This window comes from Jaculus jaculus, chromosome 18, assembly GCF_020740685.1.
Source record: "Jaculus jaculus isolate mJacJac1 chromosome 18, mJacJac1.mat.Y.cur, whole genome shotgun sequence".
Taxonomy (NCBI): Eukaryota; Metazoa; Chordata; class Mammalia; order Rodentia; family Dipodidae; genus Jaculus; species Jaculus jaculus.
Genome location: NC_059119.1, coordinates 32754770 through 32767589, shown reverse-complemented (window position 1 = coordinate 32767589; position 12820 = coordinate 32754770). Strand labels below are relative to the sequence as shown.

The following is a 12820-nucleotide window of genomic DNA, read 5'->3' as shown; positions in this document are numbered from 1 at the left end:
CACACGTGGTCTGTTCTGGAGCCTTCCAGCACCTGATCATTCCCAGAGCTGCAGCCTGCTCCTTACAGCTCCAGAATCCTTGATGAGCCTTCTGCCCAGAGAAGCAGGTGTCCATGAGCAGTCAAGCTACCCTTTCGGACGTTTTCTAGTGGCTGGCCACTCGGAATGACTCCTTGCAGTAACGGAGCTGTAGGCAAGGTTGGCTGACCACATGCTCCGGTCATGGTTTTGAGTCAGCATTTTGATGTCACCACAGTCACCACAAGAATGCAGCCAACACCCTCTCATTCATCAGCTGTGCTACAATTAGGCCTGTCTTCCAGTGCATTCAGGAAAGTCTCAGAGGCCATGGAATGAACTTACCTATCACATGGACAGTCATCAGCTCAGGGCCTGGGCTCTGGATTTTACATACATCAATTCAGTAATGCGTGAAGCAGTTTCATAAGCTAGCGCCGCCCTTTTTTGTTGTTGTTAGAGAAAGAAGCAGATAGAGAGGGAGAGAGAATGGGTGCACCAGGGCCTCCAGCCACTGCAAACGAACTCCAGATGCAGGCACCCCCTTGTGCACCTGGCTTACGTGGGTCCTGAGGAATTAAACCAAGGTCCTTGGGCTTTGCAGACAAACGCCTTAACCACTAAGCCATCCCTCCAGCCTGAGCTAATGCCACTCTTGTCTCCATTCTGCAAAGGAGGAGAAGGAGACGTTTAAAAGAGGAAACAAGCCAGGCATGGTGGCGCACGCCTTTAATCCCAGCACTCGGGAGGTAGAGGTAGGAGGATCGCCGTGAGTTCGAGGCCACCCTGAGACTACAGAGTGAATTCCAGGTCAGCCTGGGCTAGAGTGAGACCCTACCTCGAAAAACCAAAAAAAAAAAAAAAAAAAAAATTAAATAAATAAAACTATATTCATTCTAACTTGTGAAAAAAGAAAGGATGGAGGGCTGACCTGAGCATTGTGAATCCACAGCGTCCACCCCTAACTCCCAAGTCCCATCCCACTTGAGTGTTTGATCCGGGATTGGTAAACTACAGGAACTGGGGAGATAAAGACCAGAAGTGAAAGCTACAGGCAAGAAGGGAATGGAGTGGCAGCTGAAGCAATCCACAGGCAGGGTTCCTGGACCCAGCCCGGGGACAGAAAATGCCCCAAAAAGAAAACCTGCAAAGACGCTACAGGGCAGCCCCAGCCGGGCAGGTTGGTCAGTAGGGGCCTGGCATCCCTGAAGGACTTAACCAGCCATGAGGGAAGCAGAGTGACTTGGTGAGCAGCGCTGACATTTAGAGTCCTGTGGTCGAAGGGTGTGTGCGTCAGAACCCTGTGGCCATCGAGTTAAGCAGCCACTCACCCTCGTACATTATATCCTTTACTCGGCAAAGAAAGCTTAAATAAAGTGGGCTCTGCCCATGAAGATAGGGAATGGCATTTTATAAAGTTTCCGTTTATGAAGGTCAACATTTCAAGGCTTTTGTCACCTGGGCGTTTGGCATCCTTTATCTGGAACCCTGTCACACCCAGAACACTGCATCTCTGACAGGAATGCAGACAGTCAGTGCGAAGACTATGCAACTCTTGAGTTTTGTTGTTTTTTTTTTTCACACAGCTTCCATGTGATCCTCACATCAGCCCTGTGCGAGCCACGGGCCTGGCATTAGTGTGGACAGCACAGATAATAGGTGAACGACAGTCACTCTCTCTTCCAGAAAGCTCAGCCCATGAGAATTAAGATGGCAGCATTGACAATGAATTTTGAAATTACACATGAATTGCAGTAGGGGACAGGAGTCTGTACCTTAGAATCTGGGTGCTTTTTAAAAAATTATTTATTTATTTGGGAGTGACAGACAGACAGAGAAAGAGGCAGATAGAGACAGAGAGAGAGAGAATGGGCGCTCCAGGGCCTCCAGCCACTGCAAACGAACTCCAGACGCGTGTGCCCCCTTGTGCATCTGGCTAACGTGGGTCCTGGGGAATCGAGCCTCGAACCGGGGTCCTTAGGCTTCACAGGCAAGCGCTTAACCGCTAAGCCATCTCTCCAGCCCTGGGTGCTTTTTGATTTGGTGATTGCAAACGTGGGTGCTTTGGGCATGTGTCTTCACCTGAAGTCTCTTACCTGGGTCCCGTCCTTTTTTTTTCACATTGGGAGGTGGGTATGTCTGTTGCCTCAAAAGGCAGAGGTCATGATGGGTAGGAGTTTCAGAACTTGAAAGTCTATCTGGAACATGGCACCATTGTTAAGATGTGATGCCAAGACAAGCAGAGGCCAACACAGGTCACAGGAGGGAGCAGGAGAGGTGGCCATCCAGAGCGGATTCTCATCCTTGGCAGAGGCTATTTTCTGCCAGGCCATGTGAACACTGAATCAGTGAATGCTGGACACTGACCCTAGGCGAAGAAACACCAGGTTAGATTCCTGCAAGTGAGAGTGCGGTCACCTTATACAATCAATGAAAACATAGCTTTAAGTGTGTTTTCACTTAAAAAAATGCCTTATTTGGTATCACTGATTCATTAATGTTAAACTCCTGGCCAACAGCACGGTAGCTCATGCCTGAACAAGCTTATCCAACATGCATCTTTTCTCTGTAAGGCACATCACTGCCTGCTTGCATTTCAGAACACTCGGCTGCTCTTCAGAACTATGCTTGGGGCCGTCTTAAACAGTAAAAATTGCCCATAAAAAGCACAGAAAAATGCAAAAGACGTGGCACTAAATAAAGTGAGCCCAAAAAGAGCATTTGTTTACATCGTGAGAACAGAATCAAGGAAAGAGGGCTGTCTTGTTCGACCTCAGCTGCTGGAAATGTGTGAGGTTTTTATTATTATTTATTTATTTTTGGTAGGGGAAGAGCATGCTGCGCACATTCCGCAGATGACTGTGAAAGTTCAACAGTTAATTGATTTGGGGGATGACAAACAAATTTCAGCAAACCCACAAATAAGAGCATTACTGAATATCCACTCGATACTGGTTTTCAAAGGGCGTTGTTTAGATTCCCCAATCCATCAACCCCTCCCACCTCACTTTTTATGTTGGCCATTGCTGGCGACAGGTGCATCCCTGCCTCGCGCCAGATCCCATGGTGGTGAATGATTGTCTTTCCAGTCCCTGGGCAAGGCGCAGCCCATCAGGCTGGGGCCTCATGTCTACATTAGCTCAATCCTGAGACCAGGCACATGACTGCCACCCGGGTGAGGAGACAGAGCCAGGCACTGTCATCCAGCGCCCCCCCCCCATGTGACCTGGTATTGAAATAATAGCTTACCTTCACTTTAGCCCTCTAGCCACAGCCTGGCTGTGTGTCCCCACCCTATGCATCCAATGGAACCCCACGAAGCTCTGCAGCATGGGCCACTTTTCTAGTGCCTCTGCTTTACTACGTCTTTCTTCTACATGAGAGAGAACGTATAAAGACCCCTCAGAAACATCTGGGGATTTCCTTCTCCTTTGTTCCCCATGGATGTTTAGCTCCCCATAGGTCTGGGTGTAGGGATGGCGAGCTTTGACTCCAAGAGTGAGATGCTGTAAAACAGGACCGGAACCACTTCCTCACGCTAGCTGGTTCCCAGTCCTTTTCTCTCGGCTCCAAAAGAAGGGCGGGTAGATGTTTCGTAACCAAAGTTTGAACCCTCTGCAAAATCTACAGAGGAGCTAAAGGAAGCTCTTGGCAAACCCACTGCAGGGTAAAGGGGATAGGAAAGCAGGTGGGAGCAGGCAGAGAGGCTGTCACAGAGGGTACTTGAGGTGCAAGTTTTGGAGCTGATTGGCCTAGGGAGGAAGGTGTCCTCAGAAACTGCGGAAAGTCACGTCAAGGCCAGGAAAGGCTTCGCCCAGTGTAAGGCAAGAGGTCAGGGCAAAAGGCCGACATCTTTTCCATGCCTACCAACAGCAAAAGCTGGGCAGGAGCAAGGCAAAAAGCCCAGGCTCCCGGCTGCATTGTGATCTGTTAATCTCGCCCCTTTTCCTTGGCACAAAGTTCCCCGGGAAGGAAATGAAGGTATCTGCTTGTTGGCAGGAAGCCCAAGGAACAGCAAGTTCAATCCAATTAGAATTGGATTCAATCAAATTTAAGAAGCAAATCCAATCCAAACCAGAGCACCATTAAGGCAGCAGTTGAAGGGAACTCATTAGCTTGAGAGCCCCAACATCCTCCCAATTAAAACATTCCCTGGACTCCTCCTGGGCCCCTCCCCCCGGCCCCATTTCACCATGAAAATCTTGAGCACTGGAACCTTCTTCCAGTGCAAACACAGGGTGGGCAGGATGTGGTGACAGGGGACTTGACTGAGCCTTTTGTTTTCCTAAGGTTCATTGGCAACATCCTTGCCTCCAATGCATCTTTCCTCTAGAATGCATGGCTTGTGCACAAACTCTGGAGGGAATGGTTTCCACAGCCTGTTGTCCTGAACCAAGTCTTTGCTGAGGAGAGAAGCAAGAATGATGTCCGGAAACTAATCAAGACATAAAAGAATACACGCGCCTGCCCATGTCTCTCACACCACCAACCACCAAGGGTCTCATTTCCCCAGAGACCATGTTTCAAAAGACCAAACCCTCGTGCCCACCCGTCTGGGAAGGAGAGGCACAGACGTGCTATGGAAGCAAACCCTTGCTCCGAGAGTAAATTCAAACTCAGAGACGAAAATAAGGACCAAGTCATAGACAATAGAAAAGAAATAGAGCTGGAGAGATGGCTCAGCAGTTAAAAGACACTTGCCTGCAAAGCCTAACAATCTGGGTTCAATTCCCCAGGATCCACGTAAACCAAATTCACAAAGTGGTGCATGCATCTGGAGCTCATTTGCAGTGGCTAGGGACCTGGCCTGCCCATTCTCCCTCCCATCCCCCTCCTGGCAAATAAATAAGCTAATTTAAAAATTTTTTTAAAAGAAAAGAAATAGTCATTCTGTAGAAGTTTCTCAAATTGCCCTTCCAGAAAACTCCAGGCCAACTACGCAGTATCTACTTACTATTACTTTAAACTGCATCATTTAACTCTGATATCATCTTCATTTTATGGATTTTTTTTTTCCTATTCTCAGTGTGGTCTAACACAAAGGGCATCCCCAGGACATTTTCTTGTGTTTGGAATCCTTATTAGTGTCTATGTGGGAAGGAAACTTCCCTGGATTGAACTCCCTCCAGGCATGCTAAGAGGTAGGGTGAACTGTAGCCATGACAACTGACAACTAGATTGAGGTGATCAAATCTCCAGGGACCCCGCTCCCCCCACAGCCACTAAGGTACTGGTAAATATTGAAATAGTTGGCCCTCAGGGGAAAAATCCCTGGTCAGTGGCATTGACCACTTTTCATAGTGCAAATATTCTAAGCATGGTGGCTCTTAAGCTCCCAGGGCGACATTGCTGAAGCCAGAGTTGGGGAGAGACAGACTCGGTTGGCTCTGAGGGCCCAGTGTGAGTGAGGAACCTTTGTGATTTTTTTTTAAAGTGTCACCAAATCTCAGGTAAAGTGAAAACGCATGTCCCTTGACTGCTATAAGGGGGGTTTATAATCACAGTTTGAAAGGGGTTTCCAGATATTTGGAGAATAGCCATTATTAACAGTCAAAGCCCATGGCCATGATCTAGGGGGAGAAGGTGGAAATTAACAGCCCCCATCCCCTTAGACTCACGGGGCTTGTGTCAAGACTGCCCTCTAGGTGCTGTGTGGGAGCCAGGACAGAACTGGGCAAAGGAGACAGCTGTCTAGGGCGAGAGGGGCACGTGGGCAGGGTTCTCAGCACAAAACCATTAAGACCTGCTTTATCTCCCCTTGCCTCCATCTCTCCTGGTTGTCCCTCCCCTATAACTTCCCACCCTGCACCTCTCTCTTTCTCTCTCTTTCTCTCTCTCCCTCCCTCTCCCTCTTCCCTTATGTCTCCCTCCTCTTTCTCCAGAGAGTTTTCCAAAGAGAGGGAGAAGGCCAAGGCTCGAGGGGATTTCCAAAAGCTGCGAGAGAAGCAGCAGCTGGAAGAGGATCTCAAAGGCTACCTGGACTGGATCACCCAGGCCGAAGACATCGATCCCGAGAACGAGGACGAGGGCATGGACGAAGAGAAGCCCCGCAACAGTGAGCAGCGGGGGTTCCACGTCTTTGGCTGGGTGATGATGGGAGATCATGGGAGGCAGCAGCGGGTCAGCAGAAGTGTTCGGCGCTAACCTTTCTTTGCAGCCCATAGTTTGTCTTCCCGGAGTAACATTCCTCCCAGTGATTTGCTCCTCTCCTCGGGGTGGATGGGAAATGATTGCCGGTTAACCAGAAAACGTCACAGGCTTGTCACGATCTTTGACCTGAAGAGAGAGTTGAGCTGCTAAGGAGAATCAGAAGCGCTCCCCTCGCAGGCTCTCCCTCTGGAGGCAGCTGCAGGCTCCCTGCTCCAGAGGGGCCCACATCCCACCAGCCAGCTGCCTTGGAAACTGTACCAGGGCAGGACTGGCTCTCCCTTCCTCGGCAAGAAACTTCCAGATGCTTCTGAGCTTTCTGCTGAGGAAAGGAGGCAAAGGTTTCTCATTAAGTAGGTTATTTCCAAGAAGCTGGGGGATGTGCTTCTAGGAAAGGTTGGAGAAGCCCCAGAGGGATTCCATAGAAGACAGATTATAGACACGGATCCCAATCCCTTCTTCTGGGGTTTCTTGTCAGATTCCTGGATAGGCTAGCCCTGGGATATTAAGGGAGAGCAATAGTTGACTTACAAGTATTTTAAAATAATCATGGAGGTTCAGACTTTAGTGAGACTAGCCCAGTGGTTCTCCACGTGGGCGTTCCTAGGCTGCCAGTGGCATCTGTACCCTCTGGAGCTCGGTAGAAATTCTAACTCTTGGGCTCTGTCCAAACCCACTGACTCGGAACCCTGGGGTAAAGCCCAGCCCCCTGTGATTAACAACAACCCCCCCTGGGATTGTGATGCTTGGTGAGTCTGAGACAGTCTGTCTACTGTGTTTGTCTCCTGTGCCCTTGACCTCTATGGACGAACCACACTGGTCTTCTCGTTCTGTGTTCAGTGTCTCTCTTTGCTGTTTTGAGTAGGTACATGTCTGTCTTCTCAAGCCTGACTTAGAAAACAGATTCCAAAACCCTGAGCTGACCGTCTAGAGTAGTGAAGGAAGCAGGCAGGTCAAAGAGCCAACCAAGAACATTTACTGTGTGGAGCCTCGGGAGGGAGGGCAGGAAGACGGGGTCTGTCCCCCAAGCAGAGAGGGACGTGAAAAGAGCCCCGGCACAAGAAGGTACAAGTGGAAGAAGAAGATAAACAAAGGTGCCAGGAGACCCTCTGCTTCCTCATTCCAAAGACTGACGTAATAAATCTGTCAACTGCTCCTTTCCCGAGAGCTCCGCTCAAGGTGCAAATACGAAATTAAACCACGTAAACCACAAAAGATTGGTATCAACATAATTTAATAACCTAAGGAGGCTTTCATGCTCCACTAGGTAGTTTTAAGTAATTTGAAAAGATGGGGCCTTTGGTGGATCATAACAAGAAGCAACGATGCCATTGAGGGCTCTTCTGGAAAACCATGTGACTTCTGGCTTCTAGTACAGATGGAGCTGCGGTGTAGTCGATTAGCTTGTAGCACTGGGAAGTATGGCAAATAAGTCAATCGTCTTGTGAGCCGCAGAGAAGCTGACTTCCAAAAATAGTTGCTGACGTCCCAGGTCTCGCTCTGCCCTCATTTAGGAATAACAGGGGTGAGCTTGCTCCTAGCATGGTGTTAGAAACACGCACCACTGAATGACAGCCAGTGTCCGTCCACAGGGACACACGGTGATGCAATAACTATAGCAGGACTCTCCAAGGGAATCTTGCTGTTCCTCGACCACGTCCGCTAAAGAGTAAATGCCAGGGAGAGTTCCCAGCATGGAGCCTTCCTTCCTGATGGAGAAGAGCACACCGATAGACCCATCCACCACCCCACATCTCTGGCCAGGCCCTGAGAAGAGCACACAGAATGGCCCATCCTGGTAGATGGTATCTGCCAAGATTTCCTGAAAAGCAAATATGGATAATGTCAGACTCACCCATCCCCTTGCGCTGCTTCCTGATGGCGAGAGGAACCTTTGGGGTCTTTAGCCGGCCTTGTCCTAGGAGGTCTGGCGTGGGACCTGGCTCCTTTGTGAATGGCAATGCTGCAGGGACAGTTCCAGGGAGATGGGGGGCAGGGGAGCAAAGATCCAAAGAAGCATGGTTTGCAAAGTCAATCAGCCACATGTGAAAGGGAATGAGACTTGGCAACAGAGCTGGGCAGGATCCATAGGGCTGTGCCCATTGGGGAAGCCCAAGACAACTGGAGCTGATATGGATTAATTATTAAGTAAACCCCAGCCTCATAGACTGGCAGAAAAGCCAAGTCTGTGGCTTAGAATTGATGTTCTTTTTTTTTTTTTTTTTAGAATGAAGCTTTTAAATTTTTTTGTCATTTATTTTTATTTATTTACTTGAGAATGACAGACACAGAGAGAAATAGGCAGACAGAGAGAGAATGGGCGCGCCAGGGCCTCCAGCCATTGCCAACGAACTCCAGACGCATGCGCCCCCTTGTGCATCTGGCTAACGTGGGTCCTGGGGAATCAAGCCTCGAACCTAAGGGTCCTTAGGCTTCACAGGCAAGTGCTTAACTGTTAAGCCATCTCTCCAGCCCCAGAATTGATGTTCTTATCTTTAGGACTGCATGACTTGCCATTGGAAATAAATACAAAGGAAGAAATACTGCCATGAATTAGATGTGTGTTTTAATTGCTGTAGAACTGGCTCTTGAAATGTCTTTTAAAAGATTATAGAATTGGGATATTTCCCAGTTCTTTCCAGACACCTACAAAATGAAGTTGTCTTTTAAGAAAAAAAAAAAAAAGGTATGATTGTTTCCTCACAGCTTTGACAAACTCTTTGCAATAGTGCAAGTTCACTGGAGCCCGAGCTGGCTGCATACAATGTGGGGAAAATTCAGTGGCACGTCACTTCACAGTAGCTGAGCTTATGTAAGTGAAGCCCAATCAATTACCCTAGAAAAAGCTACTAAGCCACTGAGAAAGTAGGATGAGAGATTGGATGGTAACAGAGAGAAAGCACAGAGTTGAGAGGCCTTGCTTGAAAATATTGGAGTAAATGAAGAAAACTACATATAAATGTGAAATGGTATATAAGCATAGAATTCAGCCAACCTATCTATCCTTCCATCTGTGTGTCTGTCTTTTTATCTATCCATCCCTCCACAAATTAAAGGCCTGTTCTCTACTAGGCACTGTTGTTGGCACTGGTGATATAGCAATTAACAAAATAGCTCTTACCTCCTCCCTTGTGGAACTTTTAGAAGGGGGAAGGGAAGGAAGGAAAAAGAGCGGGTGGGGTGAAGGAGAGAATAAATTAAGTAGTATGTTAAAGCGATGTGCTGCAAGGTTGTCGTGTTAAATGGGGTGATCATGGAATGCCCTACTGAAAAGGTGGCATCAGAATAGAGATTTAAGAGTGAGTAGCAGGGCTGGAGAGATGGCTTAGTGGTTAAGCACTTGCCTGTGAAGCCTAAGAACCCTAGTTCAAGGCTCGATTCCCCAGGACCCACGTTAGCCAGATGCACAAGGGGACGCACTCGTCTGAAGTTTGTTTGCAGTGACTGGAGGCCCTGGCTCTCTCTCTCTCTCTCTCATTCTCTCTCTCTCTCTCCTTTTTCTCTCTCTGTGTCTATCACTCTCAAATAAATAAATAATAAAAATAAAAAATATTTAAAAGTGAATAGCATTCCAGGTAGATGTATGGGCAATGAAAAGGCCTCTAGGCAGGAGCATGGCTGGCCTTTCTAATGCAGTGAGATGGAGGTGGAGGGGAAAATGAATGAGGAAGAAAGTGGTAGGAAGGGATACAAGGGAAGCCGGCAGTAGATCACAAAATCAGTCAACACGAGAGCTTGGACTGCAGCTGGAAGTGAGCCAAGTGGCCATTGAAAGTTTTGAGAAGAGAGGTGAAATGATCTGACATGCTCTTAGCGGGATCCCTGTGTCTGCCACACGCAGAACGGAGTGGAGATGGTCAGGAGGTGCGGACCCCTGGGAGGGTGTCCTGGGGGTGATGGTCTTTATCTAGACAATAATTGAGGTGATCAGGATGACCTTATTTGCTGATTGATCAAATATGAGATAAGAGAGAAGAGACAGAGAGAGAGAGAGAAGAAAAAAACAACCAAGTTTATTCCAAGTCCATATACAAATGGAATTGCCATATACTGATATAAAGAAAACAGAGCCCAGCGGGTATCGGGGGGGGGGGGGGAATATGGAGAAAGCCAACTCAGACCTTTAAGTTTAAAATGCTCATGAGACGTGCAAAATGAGATGGTGAATATGTGAGCAAGTCCACAGGAAACCTGTGGGACTGAGATGTAATTTGGGAGTTCAACATAGGAATTTAAAACTCATTTATCTGGGTTAGATCAATGGTGGGGAGTGGGGAGGGTAAACAGAAATGAGGTGAGGTCCAAACACTAGAATGAGAGTTTGGAAATTGGGGTGATAAGAAAAGCCTTGGAAAGGGAGCTAGGAAGAAAACCAGAGTAAAGGGTGACCGTAATGCCATATGAGGTGAGGACTAGACCTGTAGTTGGACTGTAGATGAGGGTCCTGGGTCCTTGAGGAGAGCTGCTTGGGGGGGTGCTGGACTGACCCTAAGTGGCAAATCAGGCTCACTCTTCAGGATTTTAAGAGTCAGGCTTCCTGCCCACCCCTGGCCATGGCCTGGCTGCCAGCCACTTGGGGACGCAGGCTTTCCTAAGACAACACAAGCCAGAGGAGGAGACACGCACAGCCAGCCCAAAGTGCCTGGGCCCTACCAAGAGCAGTAGATGGAACCCAGCCCTTCTCTGTGTCCCCATCTACAGCCAGGTCAGCCCCGGACCTTGCCACAGCAACTGCTTATGGAGGATGTGGTGCTCAAGAACCATCCCAAGTTCACACAGGGGAAGATCAGCAAGAAAGGGACATGGCGGTATTGGAGAGATGGTTTAGTGCTTAAGGCCCTTGCTGGCAAAGCCAAGGAACTGAGGTTCAACTCTCTGGTACTCACATAAAGTCAGACATACAAGGTGGCGCATGCGTCTGGAGTTCCTTTACAGTGGCTAGAGGCCCTGATGTGCCCATTCTCTCTCTATCTGCCTCTTTTTTTCTCTCTCTCAAAATAAATAAATAGATAAAATATTTTTAAAAAAAAAAAAAAAGAAAGGAGCCAGGCATGGTGGCGCACGCCTTTAATCCCAGCACTCGGGCAGCAGAAGTAGGATGATCGCCATGAGTTCAAGGCCACCCTGAAACTCAGAGTAATTCCAAGTCAGCCTGGGCTGGAGTGAGACAAAACAAAACAAACAAAAACAAAGGGCATGTCCTCTCAGAGCTTCCACAATGGTCTTGGTGTCCAAGCTCCTTTCCTATGTGGTAAAAACTAAGGACAATGTTGAGGTCTGGCCACCCCACCAAGGGCTTCTGCTTTCCCTGTAGCCATTGATTGCAAAACTATTGTCACTGCATAGAGTGAATTGCCATTGGTGATGTCCTCTACTCCAAGGTCAGAGTCCATGGTCAAGCTCCCAGATCAAATTTGATAGAAGGCATTAGGAGAGGAAGCTATAGACAGAAAGACAAGAATTCCTCCATTATTTTTTCCTTCTCCTCTCAAGATAAAAGTACATTTATTAAATGTCTACTTATATGGAAAACTCTCATATCATTAGAACGACTTAAGTATAGTCTCAGTCTTCTAAACTTTGCCCTGTGACACACGTTTGTGGAGATGGGCATATAAAGACAGACAGACAGTAGAATCAAACATTGGATTTTCACATAGATAAGCAAGGTTGCTTATGTGTACCCGTGGTATTCAGTTATATGACTCTGGAGCCTCTTCTGCAATCATCAGTAACCAACAGAGCCACATGCCTGCTGCGTACCCAGCAGGACCCAGGATAATGCATTATGGAAATATAAAAACTTGAGGGCCTAGGAGAGCTGCAGGCTGCCCATGAAGGGCCCCATGTGGCTTCCAGGCAGTAATCTGAATATCATTGATGTACGTTAAGTACGTGTCAAGAGCACATACATACATAGTCATTTGACCTCACAATCATTATTGTTTTAAAATATTTTATTTTTTATTTATTAGAGACAGAGAGAGGGAGAGAGAGAATGGGCACGCCAAGACCTCTAGCCACTGAAAACGAACTCCAGGTGCATGTGTCACTGGCTTATGTGGGACCTGGAGAATCAAACCTGGGTCCTTAGGCTTTGCAGGTGTGTGCCTTAATTGCTAAGCCATCTCACCAGCCCTGATCTTACAATTATTTATAAAAAGGTAAATACAGCCAGCACTTCCTGGACCTAGCCAGTGACCAGGGTTAGCTGCAAGTCTCCATTGGTGACAGAATTCCATCAAGCATCTCTGGCTCATATTTCTTTTTTTTTTTTTCCTCAATTTTTATTAACATTTTCCATGATTATAAAAAATATCCCATGGTAATACCTTTCGCCCCCCCCACCACTTTCCCCTTTGAAATTCCATTCTCCATCATATCCCCTCCCCATCTCAATCAGTCTCTCTTTTATTTTGATGTCATGATCTTTTCCTCCTCTTATGATGGTCTCGTGTAGGTAGTGTCAGGCACTATGAGGTCATGGATATCCAGGCCATTTTATGTCTGGAGGGAGCATGTTGTAAAGAGTCCTACCCTTCCTTTGGCTCTTACACTCTTTCTGCCACCTCTTCTACATTAGACCCTGAGCCTTGGAAGCTGTGATCAAGATGTTACTCAGTACTCCAGTCACTTCTTTCCAGCACTATGATAC

General features: G+C 47.6%; 1 protein-coding gene across 6 annotated transcripts in view; it reads left to right on the top strand.

Moving 5' to 3' along the window:
• The window catches only part of Cacna1c (calcium voltage-gated channel subunit alpha1 C), a 669544-nt gene that overhangs the window by 480376 nt on the left and 176348 nt on the right, over positions 1 to 12820 (top strand). For all 6 annotated transcript variants that reach the window (XM_045137293.1, XM_045137289.1, XM_045137291.1 and 3 more), the window contains one exon: positions 5901 to 6073. In XM_045137293.1, coding sequence (XP_044993228.1) covers positions 5901 to 6073 — 173 coding nt within the window. The remainder of the gene's footprint in view (positions 1 to 5900; positions 6074 to 12820) is intronic.